The sequence below is a fragment of the Erpetoichthys calabaricus genome, chromosome 1 (assembly GCF_900747795.2).
Source record: "Erpetoichthys calabaricus chromosome 1, fErpCal1.3, whole genome shotgun sequence".
NCBI classification, from domain to species: Eukaryota; Metazoa; Chordata; class Cladistia; order Polypteriformes; family Polypteridae; genus Erpetoichthys; species Erpetoichthys calabaricus.
The window spans coordinates 88,277,040-88,298,573 of record NC_041394.2 but is presented as its reverse complement, the minus strand read 5'-3'; the positions used below and the strand labels follow the sequence as shown (position 1 = coordinate 88,298,573).

Here is a 21,534-nt window from a genome sequence, read left to right as displayed (position 1 = left end):
TCTTGCAGCTTCTGTATAGACCTGCCTGAATAACAGGAACCCACACAAATGGCAGCCTTGTGGATCCTTGTCTAAGGTGAAGGCTTCCTGAAGCACTACTGAAGTGAAATTGAGAGAGATATGAAGAGATTTCTAGATTTCTGTTGCCTTCCCTGTTGTAGTGAACAGCAAAGGTTATTATTCAGTCATAATGCAGAACATATACAGTTTATTTGAACCATTTTAAGCATTTGAAGTATAACAGTATAGTGTACACTGTTTTTGATTTGAATTGATTCCTAAAATTCCCATCCTTTGGTTATGTACCTGCTTTTCTTCTAAAACTGTAATTTGTACTTATAGTGCATGCAGAGCAGTTTTCTTTTTAAATAATTTAACAAGAGCTCCTACTGTCATATAGAACTGTCATCGATTATTCCTTGTTTGTTGTACATTTTTTATGACATTTAATCACCTTAACAGAACCTCTATATTACCTTATAATTGAATACAGTTACAGTATCTATGAAGTCAAATATAGCTAATTTAATAAATGTTGCTGAATGTGGAATATGTATGAATATTTCTTACATGACATGTTTATTTCTTTAATGTGAAGTAATAGCAATGTTGTAGGTGAGAACAGCAGTAGCAAATATTGCATGTTGTTTTGAGTAGTAATGTGCTGCTGGATTTTTTAAAGTAAGTATTTTAGTTACTCCCTATTTAATTTCTGTGTTTAAATTTAGAATGGAAGACTTCTTTATAAAAAAAAACAAAAAACTGGCTCTGGCTTTATTTTAATAAGGCAATTCTGTAATATATATCTACTATTCTTACTATCTTTGTATTGTTGCATATTCTGTGAAAAATAGATTCATTTATTTCATAGTACATTACTAGAAAAAAACATTTATCCAAAAAATCATTAAAATACCAATATAGTTTACAATCAAAGCAGATTATACATGAGCAAAGTCTCCTATTCAATCCTTATAATCAAAAACTTTCTGCTAATTCGGTTCTTTTTCAATGGAGATCACAGCCAATTTATTCAATCCCTCTTTGATGAACAAGTTAATTTATTCCTACACACTACATTGTACTTTCTATCAGACAGTACTGTACATATTTACTTCCTCTTGAGGTTGGGAAAATCATGGCAGTGTCCATATCTTTTTACCTTGTATTACATTTCAGTGAACACACTTGTAAGATCTGGTAGTCTACTGCCTGCAAAAAAAAAAGTACTGTGAGTACTGAAAAAAGTATTCAATACTCAACATGGAGTTGGTGGTAACAAGTACTTCTTGGTCTCTGCCTCATTGAATCCAATCCATGGCAGGATCAAAAGACTTTGCAAAAGTATGTTCAAGATGACACGTCAAAAACGAAGTGAAGAAGAAAGGGCAACGCAGCAAAAAGAGGCCCAAAAGCGTTGGAGAGAAAATAATGAAAGTAATAATCAGCCCGGAACAATTGGAATTGAAAACCTAGCAGGTCCAAGCGGGGTTGGAAATAAAAGACAAAAGAGTAGAAGACAAATTAGAACGGAGTAAAGAGGGTAAAAAACGGCATGATACACATGCAGCGCAGGTTAGAGATTCTGAAAGTACTAACATTCGAAAGTCTCAAAAAAATTATAGTAAAGATTGCATGATTGCTAACAAATAGAAATTATTACTCAGTGAAATAACAGAACAGCAAAAAGAGATTGAATATATGGACATAGGTGACGTGCCAGAAGTATGTAGATATTGTTCAGCTTTAAAGTTTAAGTCAGAGACACTTAGATCATTTAATTTGTGTTGCCATCAGGGAAAAGTAGTGTTTTTTTCCAATGAAGAGGCTTATCTGCAAGAATTAAAAGACTTGTTGTTTGGTGAAAGTGAAATCCACAAACACTACAGGCAAAATATCCGAATCTACAATAATATGTTCGCGTTCGCATCACTTAATGCTCAGAACGTAGATTTACATGATTCAGGACCATACACAATGAGAATCTGTGGTCTCGCAACAATTAAAGCTACAACAAGTTTAATTACGAAGAAACCGCAATTCGGGTCAGGTTTATATTTATGATCACAGAGAAGCGATGCAACATAGAATCGAAAGAGTCATACAATCGAAAGAGTTAAACAATCAGACATATTAGAAATTCTGCAGCCAATAATGGATACAAATCCATACGTCCAAAAGTATACACTTTACACGAAATTTATCTGCAAAACACGGACAAAGAAGTGTTCTTGAATTTCTATATGAATCCAAAAGATCATGGTCCCATATATAATAAACCAGCATGTGATGAATTGTCAGCGATATTAGTTTCAAAAGATGGGGATATCAAAGACAGAGTTGATATTCGTGTTTATCCAAAAGCACAGCACGATTCATCGTTTCAGTGTAAAAATTCGCCTCATTCCGATCCTTTACTCTTTCCTTCGCTTTTCCCTGATGGTGAAACAGGATGGTCCTACAATATGAAACACACAAATTCAGAAAAACGAATAACACCCACACAATATTTCGGGTCAAAATTAGCAATACGTCCCAATATATTTAACACACTTCTGTCATCTCAACATCTATCGCAACATTGCATTATTAATTTGTATCTAAAAGTCAAAGCTAATCGTCTCTTCTTTATTAAATCGATTCAAGCAAAACTTAGAACGGAACATATGCAAGTGCTGAAAGTGAAATCCACATACGCGAGCGGAAGAGACGCGAAGTGGGCAGGGGGGTTGATGAGTGAAGCGAGCTGGGGGCAAAGCCCCCTAGTTTTTACATATTAAAACTATAGAAGTTTTAGGCATATGTTTTATTCCACATCAAAACACACTGATATTCTTAAAAAAATGACTAATTAAAAATGTATTAGGTGTGCTTAAGAAGAATTAAAACACACACATAATCACCCAAACGATCTCTAAAACCTTGTTAAAATACCCAACTAGAATATTTTGGTGTGGGGGGTTATACAGAAATACAATCTTTAGTTTTGCCTAATAAGAGTTTAACAATTTAAAACAGAAAAAGTTGATACATGCAGTCCCAGGGTTACGTACAAGATAGGGACTGTAGGTTTGTACTTAAGTTGAATTTGTATGTAAGTCGGAATAGGTACATTATTTTAATAAATGCTATTGTTGACCGACTGTAACCAAGTGCTCTGCCAATGAATGATGGAGTTTCACCTCTCTCTGACCTTTTTATTATTACTACTTTATTTTCAATGGTGATGTTTTTTCTCTTTCTTTACCGTATCACCAGCACTTGTATCAGATTTGTGTTTCAGAGACTTTCTTGAAGGATGAAGACAAAAGGTTAAGAGGAGCTTTTCAGCACAGCACTGTATAGCTATCACAGCAGGCAGGCATCCCTCGTCAGCACGTCTAGTGTACTGACAAGAGACAACTTCCTGCTATGTACATAACAGTACAAGCAGGCTTGCTATTGAGAATGAATGGGAGTAGCGAGGGGCGGTTCACCACCCACCCACCACACAGTCATCTCCACTACAGTATGCAGCCTGCAGCATGCGTCTGCCCGAGAACGAACACGGTGCTGTCAAAGGCGTGTAGTGAATCGCCCACCACCGCCCCCATTGAACAGGCAGCCACCCAAAGCACACTACAATGCTACCCCCCGCCGCCCCGTTCAGCCACAACCGGGTCACTGCTTGCAGCATTACTAGCCGCCCACCGAAAACGATTCGGGAGTAGCTGTGTGTAGTGGCGGGCAGTAAAACGCCCTACACTGCTCCATCCAGCCTGCGTTCAGTCAGGAGCAGTAGCTGCGGCGGCGTAGTGGGCGGACAGCGAACCGCCCCATTAAGCCTCCGTCCTGCACACGAGCAATAGCTGTGGCCCCAATGACTAAGGACCACTGGTCACCGCTCGCTTGCCAACGGGATCCGCTCGAGGGACACAGGGACACTACACTGCGCGAGCAGTGAAATTGCACCCCTCCAGCCACTACTTGCAGCGTCCTCCGGCCAAAGATGATGGACCGGCAGTTAATGAGGCGCAAGAGTCACAGCTGTGGCCTCGGTCGTAGGTCGAGTGTCCGTAACCTGGGGACTACCTGTACTTCAAAGTATTTCAGTTCCTGCAGGATGGTATGCCAAGAACAAAGGTTGGGAACACATTCTAAATGTACTGTTGCTGTAAATTTGTGCTTAGAAATGTATAAAAAAGGTTCTTATATGTTTTCTGTGTTAAGACACTTCATTAGCCTTTGCTGATGGAGGTCTTTTTCTTCAACATTTATAAAGCATGTATTTTCTTTAAGTAATTCTGGAGTTTAATCTATTTTTGATCATTGTCAGGATATTTCGATTCCTTTACAGTACGTTGTTAAGGTAAAGACATGACACAGTTGCAGCCCACCCTCCCAAAGTAGAATATGGTGGTAGTACAAAAACTGCATGTATTTCAAAAAAAGAAAAGAAAGTATAGAAAGAAATGTTACATTAAGGGGGGGGGGGGGGGTGTTTGGTCATACTTTCATTATTTGAAAGATGCAAGCTGCCAAATGATATTCTAGTACAGGAACAAGAGTGCACATATGTAAATAACGGTTCCTTCTTAGCCTAGCACTGTATATCACAATTCTACCAATTGGATCACTGACAATACATTCTCATTCAGCTCTCATTTTCTATGTTTAGCTTAATGCCGTTGGTACTAGGAACAGTTGGCTGATTATACTATTTTTGGAAAATTCTGTTTAAATGTAACAAGCCATCTTAGTAATGGCCCTATAAACCTATCTTGTGCTAACATGCTTCCTTTTCTATTGTACTTCTGCCTGCTACTATCTAGTGGTCACAAGTCATCAACAGCAGGATTAAGGGAACATTACAATTATTGTACTATCATCTTTGGTAGCCCAATCTGTCAACTGATAAAACTGTGTGCCTTTCATTTCTGCTTACAGATCTGCATGCAAACAACCTGGTCACATTTATCTGTCGTTCTTAACATCGAACTTTTAACGCCATCGTGGGATTTACTACTTTATTACTACTTTATAGCTGATTTATTTTCTAAGGTGGTACATTTTGTTGCACTGCAGAAAGCACTTTATTTAGTGAAAAAGTTGACATTTTTATCAGATGTTTTATTCTTCATTGCTTTCACATAACAGAGGTCTCTAATTGTGCTTCTGTTTCTTGTTTTGTTTTATTCTTGTTATCCTTTCCTTGGAAAGTTGCCTCACTTGTCATCTCTATACATTTCTGTAAAATAAATCTAAGTTACTACCTTGTACAGGTTTTTTTTTAATTATTTAATGTGTTGATTAGTATAATTTCCCCAGCAGAACGACTTGTTGCACTTGTGTGGAAAAGAATAGTCTTGTAATATAGTCTTAGCTCCATTTACCAGCTTCAGAAAGTATTGTAGTTTGCCTGGTTGCTTGGCAACCATTGTTTTTGCCATACACCTCAGCTGAATTACATTATTTGTTTGGGCTGTTATTAAGAGGGCCTTTCTGACTTGCTTTTTGTGTAACATTGATGCCCCATATACTCAGTTTCTCCCTTTTTCCTGTTGACTATTGTTTACATTGAATGTATTCTGTGTACTAATTCATGCTTATTTTTGTTCTACCTTATATTGAGTCATCTGCCTTGACTCAAGACCCTTACATCAACAATATTCATTGCGTCCTTCAGGTAGAGTAAATAAACAATATCCTTAGAGGTGAACAAAATATCAGTTTTGGAAAAAAGCACACTATTAAATGAAAAAGTGAAAAACCAGACATAAGATTGATTTTTCATGTGTTTAAGTATCAGTTACCTTTTCCCTTGACTAGTTTACCCTTAACTTTACAATCTTTTTTTCACACTCGGCATAGTTTCCTCATCCAAACCTTACTGACTTAACATTTAATCCAGTAATATTAAAAGTACTGAACGTAATATTTAAGAACAATATGTAAATGACCTATGCACCTTTTTGACATTTTATGACACATACAGATTATTTTAGGGCAAGTAGAATATCAAGTGACAGTTTAAGAAATGATTAAACAGTATATTGAGATACCAGTTGGATTCAGAGTAAGTGTAGTTTTATTATAAATGAAAATAATACATAACATGGTACAAATGAATACAGGATATAACCCAGGAAAAGCTACAAAATATTCACCACTACTCTTAATTTTATTTGTAAATGTTTGATTTTCACTCTGTCATCTTCAGGTCCACTTTCTCAAACATTTGAGTTTATATCCAGTACTATATGCCTCTGAACTATTTTCCCACAGTTAGTTTATGCTGATATATTAACCTCTATTTTTGCTTTGCGAACCTGGATTAAAATACAGAAAAATTTGAAAGATGTGTTACGAACATTTTTAGAATTCATTATCCTTTACCCTTACCAGAGTGGAGTACAGATTTTTCCACTCTTTCAAATGTATATCAAAATGACACACACCAGCAATTCACTAAATTCTCATTTTGTTCAGTGTTCAGGTGAATGTATATAGGACCATTGAACTTAAGGAACTGCAGAATTGAAATGGTGCTTGCCCTGAGGAATTCTAGAGTTGATTTCATGGCATATAATTGTCACTTTAATATTTTAAGTGTATCTGTTATTGTATAAAATTGAATGTTTCTGCTATTTCCAGATACGAGATTTGCAGCAAACTCTACAACTTTCTTCAACATGCCAGTTGACAAGAATATAACCCTGTTTGTGATATTTATCTATTACTAGGGGGCTCTGCCCCCTGCTCACTTTGCTCGTCCACCCCCGGATTTGGTTTACCGGATATACTATTTAAAGAGATTGTTATTTTCATGGGAATTGTTACATATGCATACACATTTTCACTTTTACTTTAAAACTTTAGTAAAAACAATATTTGGAATGAACTTTTCTTCAAGATCGCATTGAATTTTGATTCCGTGTTTGGACTTACATTGTGACAACACAAAGTATAACTGCCCTTTTTCTCTAATACATAAAATAACTTTCTCGAATGTTTGTCCATGCTCTTTCTTTTTCACTTTGTCGTTGACCTGTAATCTAGAACGTATAAAATGTATTGTCCTGATAAAAGTTATAAGAGCTGAGAGTGCAGGAAGTGTGTCTGCTAAAAGCTTTCACATTACTAAGAGCTAAGAGCACAGGAACTGTGTCTGACAAAAGCATTCACACAACTGAGGTTAGATGACCGTGGTCATGTTTGAAAATAGTTGTAAGTAAGGCATGACTTGAAAGAATCTCATGTTAAAAGTCTCTGTCTCACGCGAATAAATACCGTGCCAAAAACGTTGGCTTTCCTTTTTTTGTGACTTTCTAATTTTCGTACTTCCATTATCTCAAACCTGCTCTGCATGTGTCCCGCGCCAATGTTTTTGGAATCTTTTAATTCTCACGGATACACCTCTTCATTGGGAAGAAACACTACTTTTTTTCCTTGATGGTAACACGAATTACACGTTCTACAAGTCTCTTACTTAAAGTTTAAATCCGAACAATATATTCGATCTCTTTTTGCTGTTCCATTATTTCACCAAGTAATAATTTCTGTTTGTTTGCACTAATGCGATCTTTCCTATCCTTTTTTTGAGACTTTGGAATTTTCGTACTTCCATTATCTCTAACCTCCTCTACATGAGTACTGTGCCAACATTTTTGAATTCTTTACGACGTTCTACTTTGTCATCTACTCTTTGTCCTTTATTTCCGGCCCCGGGTATGGTTAAATCTCTTTCTCATGGGACATATAAGTGTCTTTTTGAGAAAATCACGTCTCATCTCCTTCCTTACAAGATTTTTTTTTTATAATAGAGAGATATTGTATCCTGTACAGTTATTATAATAGAGACAATCTACTTCTCCATGGTTTATTTGTAACTGTTCAATGTTAGAATACTGATAAGGCCAGATAATTACAGTTGTTAGGTCTTCTTTCAGTTTTTTGCAGAATCAGAAAATGAAAAAAAGCTGATAAGCTCAAACTGAATTAATGTCTTCTTCTGTCGATAGTCAGCCAGACTATTGTCAGACATTGCTGTGTGCAGCATATTAATAATTTTATTGTCCACCTTTCTGGTTAGTCACTTAAGTTCAGTAACACTATAATATCACATTAGGAAGTTAAATTACTATTCTGCCCTCATGCAGAATCAAATGTGGATAACCAGCCACATTAGGTACTGTATATTGCTGTGTTTTATTGGTGGAATACATTGAACAGTATTAACATTACAGAAACACTATAAAAAATCACTTTGGCACACATTACAGCACAATATCCTAACATACCTGCCCTTGTCATACACGCTATGCATTTTAAAACAAAGACAATTTCACTAATCCTGTCTGTTAAAATGTTGTCTACATACTGTCATATATTTTTTTAACATATTTGAAGAATATTTTATTTCTTGTTACCTTATGTAAAACATGTTCAGCAAAGAAAATGACATAATTTAAATGTGTTTCAAATGCTAGCAGTGTTCTAGTGGTTATTTTTAATAATACATGTGTAGTATCACAACTTACTTGCTTCCATATTTGATAAAACACAGTTTTCCTCATGGGATATGTATTGATTTAAACATTCTATATATTATTTTTGTCTCTTTTGTACAATCATCCAATGTGCATGAGTTTTAACCTCAAACCCTGAAGAAAACAGCCAGTTCCTTGAAAAATGTCAGCTAACAGATTAATAACTACAAAATTTACAACAAATGCTAAGCAAATGAACAGCTCAAACTATTCCACTATTTATTACTCTGTAATTTCAAAAAAACATCCTCGATCATTACATATGAACTCAGAAGTTTTTTTGCCTTATTTTTTTCTCAGTTTGCCTTCTCTCAGTCTTTCATTTTTGTGTAATTATTGTGAATGTATATGTTAATATCTGTTTTTGTCTGTGATCTCCTTAGTTTTTTTTCCATTGTTTTTGTTGTTCTATATATAGTTGATTCAGTATATGTAATGTAATATTTATATAATATTTATGTTTGTGGACAAATTTCTTTCATTATTTTTCTATGATTGAGTAACCTTTTGTATTAGGCTTATTATGAATTATTAAAATACAAATTCATTATCTTTTTACACATATATTTGCATTTTGATAATTGGTCATGTATATATTTCTTACTATATGTTTATACAGTAGACTTTATTATTTTGTTCTTCTGAGATAAAAGTTTCCATCTCTTGCAATAGTTTTATATATTTTAGAATTTTATGAAGGCCTAAAAATTAAATCTTTTGAGAACATTTGAAGTTTAGTTGCATGGATGAAAATAATGCTGATTTGTTTTTGTTCTTTTTAATTCTTTTTCTTTTATTCTGGTGCTTTGTTATCTAATAACAATTAACCTTGCAAATTTTGTCTTCCTACGTAAAGTTTTCAGCATTTGGTTAAAAAAATGATTAAACGACTAGTAGTGTACTTCTGACTTTAGCATGTTTTAAATTATTTATCCTTTTCCACACAGAAACTGCTACAGCTTCAGAACTTCAATACTTTAATGGCAGTTGTGGGAGGGCTTAGTCATAGCTCCATTTCAAGACTCAAAGAGACTCACAGCCATATCAGCCCAGATATCACAAAGGTATATCCTGCTCTGTTTTTGTGTGTGTGTACATGTGTATTTTCTAATAAAATGTATTTTTCAAACCTGCTTTATTATAGATTACTAGAGTTTATCTTGGCAGCACTGATACTAGGCAGAGAAATATTCCAGTATAATATAAAATGTGTAAATTGACAAAGTGAAAATAGTATTTTCCAGATCATTCTAATCATTATAAAAATAGCCCATACATATTCACACCATGAGTCGATACAATTTGTACATGTAGACGCCACCAATTTTGCCTATTCTTGTTTAGAGTATGTGTTAGACTTGTTCCATTTAAATGAAGACTGTTAGCAAAATACACTTACTTCTGTTGAGGTCTGGTTTCAAGTATATTTGTATCATATTTTATGCAAACATTGGATAAACATTGTGAGTACTACTTTTTATTATAATGTACTATTTTATTAAAATATTTTAAGTTAGAAATATAAACTCTCATTGCTGTTTTCAGTTGCTTGTAGTAAAAAACACTTCCAAGATGATTAGAGATGCTTAATTGCCCTGATATGAATGTGAATGGGAGATATTTACTTAATATGTTTATTTACTAATTCAACGTGAGCAGGAACACTCAATAAAACTGAATAAAAATAAAATGAAGTGACGGTGAGATGCGAAGAAGGCAGATTCACCAGCGTTTGTGTGTCAGCTTTTATCCCTCCAGATAAAAGGGGGTGGGTGTTGGGGTGGGTGCGGTAGTATGTATCGTGATCGTGACTGAGAGAACGGTAACTTTCACAAGTACTATAAATGTACACCATCTGTTACAGACGCAAACCAAGTGTATGTGTGTACTGTATAATATTAACAATAAGAGCAGCTAACTACTGAAAACAGCAAATATAGGAGGCTGTCGGGATCGATCCAGGGACTCTTGATTACAAGTCAGCAAATCTTACTGCTACGCCACAGAAGCTGTTGGTTTATCCTTGAGCCTTTTGTGAAAGTGTTTATTTGATCTTTGGACTTCAGACTTCACACATTATATAGTTTGTGCCAACATTTTATCATTTACTACTAAAATATGAAAAACATTTCTGTTTTAACAATGTGTTTACACAGATCCATATTACTAACCGAGAATGCTAAACCGGATGATGGACGCAGGCACATCCGGCCATGGGCCGTAGCTGCAAAAAGACGTACTGCGCAGGCGCAAAAAGAGTCCGCGAGAGTCGGCTGAGGAGCCGAGAAAGGCGGACAAAAGAGGGCGAGAGAGGCGGATGAGGGGCCGCGAGAGGCGCAGGCGCAAAAAGAGTCCGCGAGAGTCGGAGAAAGGCGGAGAAAAGAGGGCGACAAAGGCGGACGAGGGGCCGCGAGTGGCGGACAAGACCACAGAAAAAAGGAGTGAGCACATACAAAAAGGAGAAATGAGGCGCAAAGTCAAACGCAGGAAAAGCACAAAACACATTGCACACGAAACTAGACCCGAAAAAAAAAAAAAAAAAAAAAAAAGAGGCTCGCACACAACAGCAAGGCACCCCCCCCTACAGGCACCGGACGGGACACACACCAAGAGGGGGATTCAACAAGCCCATGGAACACAAAAAAAAGAACACAAAACCACCCCACAGACCCTACAAGCGAGGGACGAGACACACACAAAGAGGGGGATTCAACAAGACACAGGAACACAAAAAGAAAGAAGACGCTCGCGCAACAACAATCCTCAACAACCCCCTCCCCACCCCCACCCACATCCATAAGAAGTCACACCCAAAGCCACATATTCTAAAGTGAACGTCAGCACCTTCACACTAGACAGCATAGGTGTCAGCATTGGTGGATCTCCTTACAATAAAGCACTATTAACCGTTCAACTGCAGAAAAGGAAACATATTGAAACAAGTCATGAATACACGGTCACGGGTACAAAACGAAAAGGAAAGGATAACAGGAACAAACACACGAACATGAAAGAAACAACAAAATAGACGGCTATGCAGCATAGGTGGATCTCATTACCATAAGGCACTATTAACCGTTCAACCGCAGAAAAGTCTCCATATTAACAGTGAGTGCAATACTTCTTATTACTTATCCATATTTCTAAAAGAAAAAATGTCTCGACTCCAAAAACGCAAAGCTCAACTACAGCTTCTAACTAACGATGTACCTAAAAGTAAAAACTTTATGAACTGCGTTAGATCCTACAATAGTTCATTTGCTTTTAGTAAATATCAGGCCACCAAAAGGCAATGGCCCATACTGCTTTCCCATATGTGCACAAATACTGCATCGCATTGGAACAGTGCACCCTGAAACAAATCAACAACGCAAATATGCACAAATCTACATCCTGGATCCACATGACGCAAACTATCAATCAAAGTGCTGCATCGCAACAGGCACGGATTCAAAACGAAACACCTCCCGTCTCAGACATACGTTAACGGCAAGGAAGGCTACAACGGGCGTCTCACACAGCACAGGCAAATCGATTACAGCTCCAAAACAACACGTCCCAAATACTACATATGCAACAACGCGCCTCTCAAACGGCACAAGCAAAACATACCCCGGAAAAATTCATTCCGATTAATGAATGTCATTTGCAATCATTGTCATTCAGTTCACTTCCCTGAAGAAACAACTGGCAATACAAGTAATACATTTAGACGTTGTTGTCAAAAGGGTCAAATTAGACTGCCTTCTTTACATTCATATACTGAATATCTACAGAAGATTCTAACTGACGATGTACCTGAAAGTGAAATCTTTATCAACTGCATTAGATCCTACAAATCGGTATCCACTATGAACATTAACGGTGGGCACTGCACGTGACATCCGTCTTCAAAAAATGTTGTTTATTGATGAATGTACAATGGCATGAAGTCACTTACTCAACACCATTCATAAACTTCTACAAACGTTTATGAATAATAATATTCGATTTGGAGGAAAGGTACTTTTATTAGGAGGAGATTTTAAACAGTGATTAGCTATTCTTCCAGATGCCATGCACTCAGCTATTGTTCAATGCACCTTAAAATACGCAGACAATTGCCATTGCTTTCAAAAGATACAGTTAGTAAAAAAGATACGATGTCCAGAACCAGATCATAACAATTGCTTATTACAACTGAGAGATGGTACACTCACCAATACAGATGGACTTCAGCCACATATTATTACAATTCCTCAAGCCTTTATCTGCGACGACTTAGTTACAGAGAGATTTGGAACAGCAATCTCATTAGACCAAATGCCCCTTTTAACACAACGCACTATATTATGTCCAAAAAATATTAATGTGGAAAACATAAATACCCAAGTCATTCCATTACTTCCTGGAGAGACACATCTCTTTCTAAGCTCTGACAAAGTTGACTCTGATCACGATAATGACCATCTTCATTGACCTTACAAGTTCTGACCTGGAATTACCTTTTACACTTAAACGGCGTGTACAAAGAAATTTTCCAATAAACCTTTACACTGTGCCACACACTTTATTGTTTGCTTTCTATTTGCATCATCTACACCTTCACACTATTCTATATCTCATTCATACATCACGCTCTTTGTCATTCCCAACACCAGGGGTTGGCGAGCGAAGCGAGCAGGGGGCGGAGCCCCCTAGTTATTGTAGAAATGGAACACACATGAAATGCATGTGTTCCAAATAACGATGTATTATTTCCACTCTAAAACTCCAGCACTTCACTCCCAGATACTCAATCATGGCATGAGCTGGGAGAACTTTGTGCACGTTCTGCAGCTGTTGGGGGATGGAATGACAGGCTGCTTGCTGCTTGTCTTTATTGGCACATTTAAAGGACAAAAGACGCTGACGGAGAGGTGCGAACGGATTTAAGGTGGGCTGGATCTACGAGTTTTTTCGTAGGCTCTGGTAATTCTAGTGTTAATGGCCAGATGGTGAAAAAGAGAGAGATAAAAGTAAAGTGATCAACATTCTTACCACAAATAACAAGCCAATGATATGTTATAGTGCAGAATTGTCTCAGATTCAAAACCAATTATAAACAGCCATAATTTAGACCAATAGGATTACTTTATGTGTTCCTTCCTGGGCCAGTTACCAGTGAAAGCACTCAGGTGCAACTTGTCCCCCAGTTGTTTTGTTTAGTCAGTTTATTGCCTTTCTGTGGTGGATGGCTTATAGACTCTATGTCCAAACAGAGTCATCCTTGCCAGGCTGATCTGTTACATACTCCATCCCCCCTCTCCATAAATTTCACATCTGGAGTCAGTTCTAAAGACTGGGGTGGTTGGTTAGGTAAATATCAAAGCACTACTGTTCAAATCGATGAAGTAAAATATGCTTCCTGAAGCATTTATCTAATATTACATTTGCTTTGTGTAACTTATAAGTAAAGAAATACAAAATATTTATAAAGTTATGTGTCTAATGTGATTATAGTGTAAGCCCTGTTTATAATGCAGTCTTTGTTTTATTAGCATGTCTTTCATCGATGGCAAATAAGTTTATTATTTTTTCCAGATCTCAAAACATCCTAAAGGTCCTTACTATCCTTGGTAATTATGCTACCATACTTTACCATGAAACCACCAGTTATCACTTTGTTTAATAATTTATTGTTATACATGTTTAAACATATTTTTTGTGCACCAAGCATTTCCTCAAGTGTTGCAAAAAGTGAATGCAAGGTAAATGTAATATAGATGACCAGACTTAGTTGTGGATTCAAGTCAGGTCATTGATTATCTGTAACCCAGGGAATCTAAAGCAGATGATACTTTCCTTTGTTGCAGTATTTACACTGATGGTGTGGTTCTCTTTCTGTCTGTTGAAGTCCATAGTGAATTTGTTTTTTACTTTCCTAAATTAGTTTAGGAGTTTTCTGCAGTTTTATGGTTATACTACTATATTACACAGACCAGCCTATCCCTATATGAAGTTTTGTTATTATTGTTTACTATCCGAATCAATCTAGTGACATCAGCAAAGCTGATATGTACAGTTTGATATATCACCAGATCTTTTAATTTTGAAGTTAAGCTTAAGTGAAACAGCTGTTTTGATGGCAGGTTAGCCTTTCCAAGTTAGTTCCCCTTTTTATGCAGTATAATTTACACTCAATATTAGAGTAATTTGTTTAGCATTTAATACCCAATCTCACACATTTATGAGCTGATATCACATGATATTTGAGCTGTGTATATTATGTATCTTATGCCTTCTATTGTCACTTCTAAAGAAACAATAGTGGCCTTGTATCCTTATCCTAGATAAGCACGTACACATTAAGTAGTGGTTAAGTATAGGTTTAAGTAAATATATGTGTGTATGTGTTTCTTATTGAATAATTTATGCATGTTAGTAATAAGAAATAAAATGTTTTATTTTTTCAAATGGCGATTTAGCCAGTGAGCAAAATATTTTTTCAAATATGCTTTAATCAAGAGAACACATTTTAATTCAGCTCAAATTTCTATAAAATGCCATTCAATATCATCTCTTAAAATGCATCATGATTGCATACTATATACCAGATGGCTTTCATGATTAGGACGTTAGGGAATAACCATAAGCAGTCATGAGTATTTATTGTCCTTTCAGGGAGCATTTTTGTGTGTCACCGTTTACTATAAACGGGCAATGCTTTTAGATCCCAGATGTCTTATTTATTAGTACTTCTTAGTTCTACTACAGGATAGTTCATGTTAGGATACTATTGCCCCCTTTAGAATGATGCAGAAGAAGATTAGAAAGAGGGGAGTGCTATCCATTGGCTATATTTAAGGGTGTGTTTCCCATTCAAGAAGGCTGCCATCCAGGAAAATGCCCCAAAATGCTGGTTGTTTAAGGGTTATTGTGGGCTCAGGGATCTAGGGATACTAGAGCATCTTTAGCTTTTTGTCCTCATATCTGAAGAGAACAATTTCTGAGGCAGTCTTCACTTCTTTCTGTTTCTTATGTATGAAGATGTTGTAGATGCTAAAACAGATTGACGGGCATCCCGACTGGGCTGTAGTATAATATCGTCTGGCCTAGATGGAGATGCAACCCGGCCAAGATGGTTATAAGTTCCAACACTAGTCAGGCAAAGGGAATAACGGAGTAACTGAGGGCAGATGAATATTAAAATATGTGATTTACACACATATATTTGATGCAAGCAGTGTGGCACAAATCTCCTTTTATTAAAGATCTCTCCTGCATCAAGCCACATATAGTAAAAGGCTCATTATCTTTAGAGAGCGATGTTTCAATCCATTCTAATGATACATAGTTGTCTGTGATTGCTCATTTATATTACATGTCATTGCTATGTGTAAAAGCTTGATTTCTATAACTGCTTTAATTATAAATTTGAAGCATCGTTGTGTGCATTTTTTTACTTTCAAGTGTCATGGGTTCAATTACCGTAGTCAGATGCTGTGTGCTGCATGTTCTTCCTGTGGTTAGTTTACTGAGTTGTGCTCTTTCAAATTCAACAGAGAGTACAGGTAGTGTTTCTTATCATACCTGTGAGTACTGTTACACTTTACGTGTTCCTCTCGAAGTTTCATGTGAGGACACCGACCTAGATCAGATGTCAATGTATATGATGGTATTCATGTCGATGTGTTGTGAACACATGAGGGAAAAGAAAAAAATAGTGTCAGTTAGTGGCTTGTTCATGTTATAATCCTTACACACACACACGCACACACCCACCTACCAAAGGGATCGAATACAAAGTGTGATATTTATTAATTTTTTAAAAATTTTTAATTACACTCACCACCCAAAACTCCAAACTGCTGGGAAGAAACGAATGTAAATACAAACAGGAAATAAAATTGAAGCGCAGTCTTTGGGGTGAGGTGGATTTGGGTGGGATTATGAAGTGAGCACTTGGTGCTCTTCTGTTTTCTTTTCCGGTGTCCTATTGGTGGTGGCTTGTGCCACCACCATCTACCCAAAGCACCATGATGTTCCAACAATGATGGATGGATTAAAAGCCAGAAGTCTGTATAACCATCAGCATCAAGTGACTCCGTGAGAACCCTAACTACAAAGAGGACTATTTCATTTATGTTAGGTAGAATGCCCAAAGGGGACTGGGCGGTCTCGTGGCCTGGAACCCCTACAGATTTTATTTTTTTCTCCAGCCTTCTGGAGTTTTTTTTTGTTTTTTCTGTCCACCCTGGCCATCGGACCTTACTCCTTTCTATGTTAACTAATGTTGTCTTATTTTAATTTCTTATTTGTCTTTTATTCTTCTTTTCTTCATTATGTAAAGCACTTTGAGCTACTTTTTGTATGAAAATGTGCTATATAAATAAATGTTGTTGTTGTTGTTGTTGTTGAAGTGTGCACAGTTAGAAACAAGATAAAAAATCTTGCTCAGTTTTATTGTTCCTTTCAGTTGCAGCAGAGTTACTCCCACAGAGAGCAGAAAGGAGTCCTGGCTGTTGTTTCAGAGCTGTTTGAAGTTTTTAGTTTTCCATACAAGTTGAAGGGCTTCTTATAGGGCCAGATGCAGTTTAATGTCATATCCAAGACCTACTCCTGCAGTACATATATTTAGGATATGAAGAAAGTGTTTAAACAAACATAAAAAAATGTGGTTATAATTATGATATTGGCATCATTGGGTGCGGTGCCATCTTGAATGAAAAGATGGCCCATGTTATCATATAGCTTTCTCCACATTCTGATCAATCTTGCTTGCAGCACAGATATGCTAAGTAGTCCAAAATGTATACATTAAAACACAACATCACTACTCACTACACAGAGATACTTGTGACATAAATGCACTTTAAATATAAGAGGCTTAAGGTGACTAGGGAATCATTTACTATACAAGCCAGGTTAGTTGTTTGATTATCCATTTATGAAATATTTGGAAACTTCAAAACATATTTTGTGATCATTTTAATCCTACCAGTTTTTTGAAGCATTTTTCACAATAAGGAAGTTCTAGATGCACAGACTGCAAACCTTTTTCCACAGTAAATATAAATTTCAGAAGGCTAGAAAAAACTGGACATGTCATAAGAGAATTCCAATTAAATTTGTGGACCATTTAATTGTCTACAAATTTTATTTTGAAAATATATATTTTTATATATTTGTGTTTGTGTGTGTGTGTGTGTGTATAACTGCTCAAAAAAAATTAAAGTATCACTTTGAAAACACATCATATCTCAATGGGAGAAAAAAAACATGAGGGATATCTATACTGATATGGACTGGTGTGTTAGGAATGAAAGGATGCCACATCTTTTGATGGAAATGAAAATGATCAACCTACAGAGGGCTGAATTCAAAGACACCCTGAAAATCAAAGTGAAATAATGAAGTGGCAGGCTAAGTCCATTTTGCCGAAATTTCATTGCAGCAGCTCAAAATTGTACTCGGTATTTTGTATGGCCACCCCCATATGCTTGTATGCATACCTGACAACGTCAGGGCATTCTCGTAATGAGACTACGGATGGTGCCTTGGGGGACCTTCTCCCCGATCTGTACCAGGGCATCACTGAGATCCTGGACAGTCTGAGTTGCAACCTGGCTGTGTCGGATGGACCGAAACATAATGTCCCAGTGATGTTCTGTTGGATTTACGTCAGGCAAGCATGGGGGCCAGTCAATGGTATCAATTCCTTCATCCTCCAGGAATTGCCTGCATATTCTCACCACATGTGGCCGGGCATTGTCGTGCAGCAGGCAGAACCCAGGACCCACTGCACCAACATTGGGTCTGACAATTGGTCCAAGGATTTCATCCCGATACAGTACCTAATGGTAGTCAAGGTGCCGTTGTCTAGCCTGTAGTGGTCTTTGTGTCCCTCCATAGATATGCCTCCCCACACCATCACTGACCCACCACCAAACTGGTCATGTTGAACGATGTTACAGGCAGCATAACATTCTCCACGGCTTCTCCAGACCATTTCACGTCTGTCACATGTGCTCAGAGTGAAGCTGCTCTCATCTGTGAAAAGCACAGGGCACCAGTGTTGGACCTGCAAATTCTGGTATTCTATGGCAAATGCCAATCGAGCTCCATGGTGCCGGGCAGTGAGCACAGGACCCACTAGAGGACGTGGGGCCCTCAAGCCACCCTCATGAAGTCTGTTTCTGATTGTTTGGTCTGAGACATTCACTACCTGTGCAACCTCTGTAGGGTCCAGGTATCTCCTCATGCTACCTGTAGTGACACTGACCGTAGCCAAATGCAAAACTAGTGAAAAAACAGTCAGAAAAGATGAGGAGGGCAAAATGTCAGTGGCCTCCACTTGTTAACACTAGAATTACCAGAGCCTACGAAAAAACTCGTAGATCCGGCCCACCTTAAATCGCTTCTTAAATCCGTTCACACCTCTCCGCCAGTATCCTTTGTCCTCTAAATGTGCTGATAAAAGACAAGCTGCCAGCAGCCGGCTATTCCATCCCCCCACCGACTTAGAACGTGCGCAAACTTTTCCCAGCTCATGCCTTGATTGATTAGCTGGGAGTGAAGTGGAGTTTTAGAGTGGAAATAATAGATCGTTATTTGGAACACACGCATTTCATGTGTGTTCCGTTTCTACAGTAATCTGTGTAAACACATTGTTAAAACACAAACTTTTTCATATTTTAGTAATAAATGTTACAAAATGTAGTAGGCATAAACTATATAATGTGTAAAGCCGGAGTTCCAAAGATCAAATAAACACTTTCACAAAAGCTTAAAGAATTATACAATAGTTTCCGTGGCGTAGCGCGCTAAGGTTTGCTTCTTAGAGCAGCAGCTTTGCTGTCCCTCACAGACCTGAGTTCGATTCCCCGCTGGGGCTGAAGTGTTGCTTTTTTTTTTTCTTTTTAACCTCAAACGGACATAAAATTTATAAATTGGTATGCACTGTCAGTTAATGAGATCGTTATATTTTCATGTGGGATACTCCTTTTAAAATATTTTTTTAACAATTGAGACTGCAATTAACATGAACAACTGTCCCTATAACTGTTATTTTCAAGATCCATGACACACAGACAGACAGAGCACTGTGTAATAGAGAGACAGACAGGCAGAGATATATAAACAGGGAAGGCACATGTACTGAAAGAAAAAAAAAGATCAACATGTGCATTGTTCCTGCTGCACTGAATAAGCTCACGCGCTCTAACATCACCCCTCCCACCTGATCTGACACTCTAAGTAACAGCACAAGTACAGACACAAACCAAGTGCATGTGTGTAACTGTATAATATTAACAAAAAGAGCAGCTTACTACTGAAAACGGCAAATATAGGAGTGAGTGGGGATCGAACCAGGACTCTTGATTACACTTGGTTTGCATCTGTACTTGCGCTGTTACTTAGAGAGTCAGATCGGGGGGAGGGGTGATGTTAGAGTGCGTGAGCTTATTCAGTGCAGCAGGAACAACGCACATGTTGATCTTTTTTTTCTTTCAGTACATGTGCCTTCCCTGTTTATATATCTCTGCCTGTCTGTCTCTCTATTACGCAGTGCTCTGTCTGTCTGTGTGTTATGGATCTTGAAAATAACAGTTATAGGGACAGTTGTTCATGTTAATTGCAGTCTCAATTGTTAAAAAAAATATTTTAAAAGGAGCATCCCACATGAAAATATAACGATCTCATTAACTGACAGTGCATACCAATTTATAAATTTTATGTCCGTTTGAGGTTAAAAAGAAGAAAAAAAAGCAACACTTCATCCCCAGCGGGGAATCGAACTCAGGTCTGTGAGGGACAGCAAAGCTGCTTTTCTAAGAAGCAAATCTTAGCGCGCTATGCCACGGAAACTATTATAAAATTCTTTAAGCTTTTGTGAAAGTGTTTATTTGATATTTGGAACTCCGGCTTTACACATTCTATAGTTTATGCCTACTACATTTTGTAACATTTATTACTAAAATATGAAAAAGTTTCTGTTTTAACAATGTGTTTACACAGATTACTGTAGAAACGGAACACACATGAAATGCGTGTGTTCCAAATAACAATCTATTATTTCCACTCCAAAACTCCACTTCACTCCCAGATAATCAATCAAGGCATGAGCTGGGAAAAGTTCGCGCACGTTCTAAGTCAGTGGGGGGATGGAATAGCCGGCTGCTGGCAGCTTGTCTTTTATCAGCACATTTAGAGGACAAAGGATACTGGCGGAGAGGTGTGAACTGATTTAAGAAGCGATTTAAGGTGGGCCGGATCTACGAGTTTTTTCGTAGGCTCTGGTAATTCTAGTGTTAAACTATTCCTGGATTGGGGTTCATCTCATTGTTACCCCGCTAGTGCACCTATTGTTAATTTCATTAACACCAAAGCAGATCAATATCCTAGAAGTTTCATTGTTTTGATACTATACTCTGATTAAAAGTGTTCCTTTAATTTTTTTGAGCAGAATATATATATATATACAGTGGAACCTCGGTTTGCGAACATAATTCGTAGTCCAAAGCACTCGTATATCAAAGTGAATTTCCCCATAAGAAATAAGGGAAACTCAGATGATTTGTTCCACAACCAAAAACTATTCATATAAAAATGATTAATACAAAATATAAAGTAAAAATACATAAAACAAATTAACTTGCACTTTACCTTTGAAAAGAATCATGGCTGGTGTGAGTGAGTTTCTAAACTCTTGTTGGATTCCACCCAACTGGACGACACGTGGAAGAGCATCCCAAAGCAATCGCAGTCTCCCAGCGCTGTAGCAGTTCGCCGTAAAAGCGAATCCGAAAAGATCGCGGACATGCTATAAGCACCTACCGTTGATGGGTGATACAAGGAACAAGGAACATTATAAATGTGCAGGGCCCTGCCTGACTGCTGTGTCTGTGTATAAATAACTGCGCTGTTGCTGTTTCAAGCTGAATAAAGCTGGTGTTGCTAAAGTACTGAGACTCAGCTTCGTGTTTTAGGGTGCAAGACGGGGACTCGCACGTCACAGCACACACACACGCGCTTGCGCGAGCAC

At 37.3% G+C, this 21,534-nt stretch overlaps 1 protein-coding gene across 1 annotated transcript in view; it reads left to right on the top strand.

The window, feature by feature from the left end:
• The window catches only part of LOC114646201 (RAS guanyl-releasing protein 2), a 220,414-nt gene that overhangs the window by 123,963 nt on the left and 74,917 nt on the right, over nucleotides 1-21,534 (top strand). Inside the window, exon 9 of the mRNA XM_051921194.1 lies at nucleotides 9,476-9,592. Coding sequence (XP_051777154.1) covers nucleotides 9,476-9,592 — 117 coding nt within the window. The remainder of the gene's footprint in view (nucleotides 1-9,475; nucleotides 9,593-21,534) is intronic.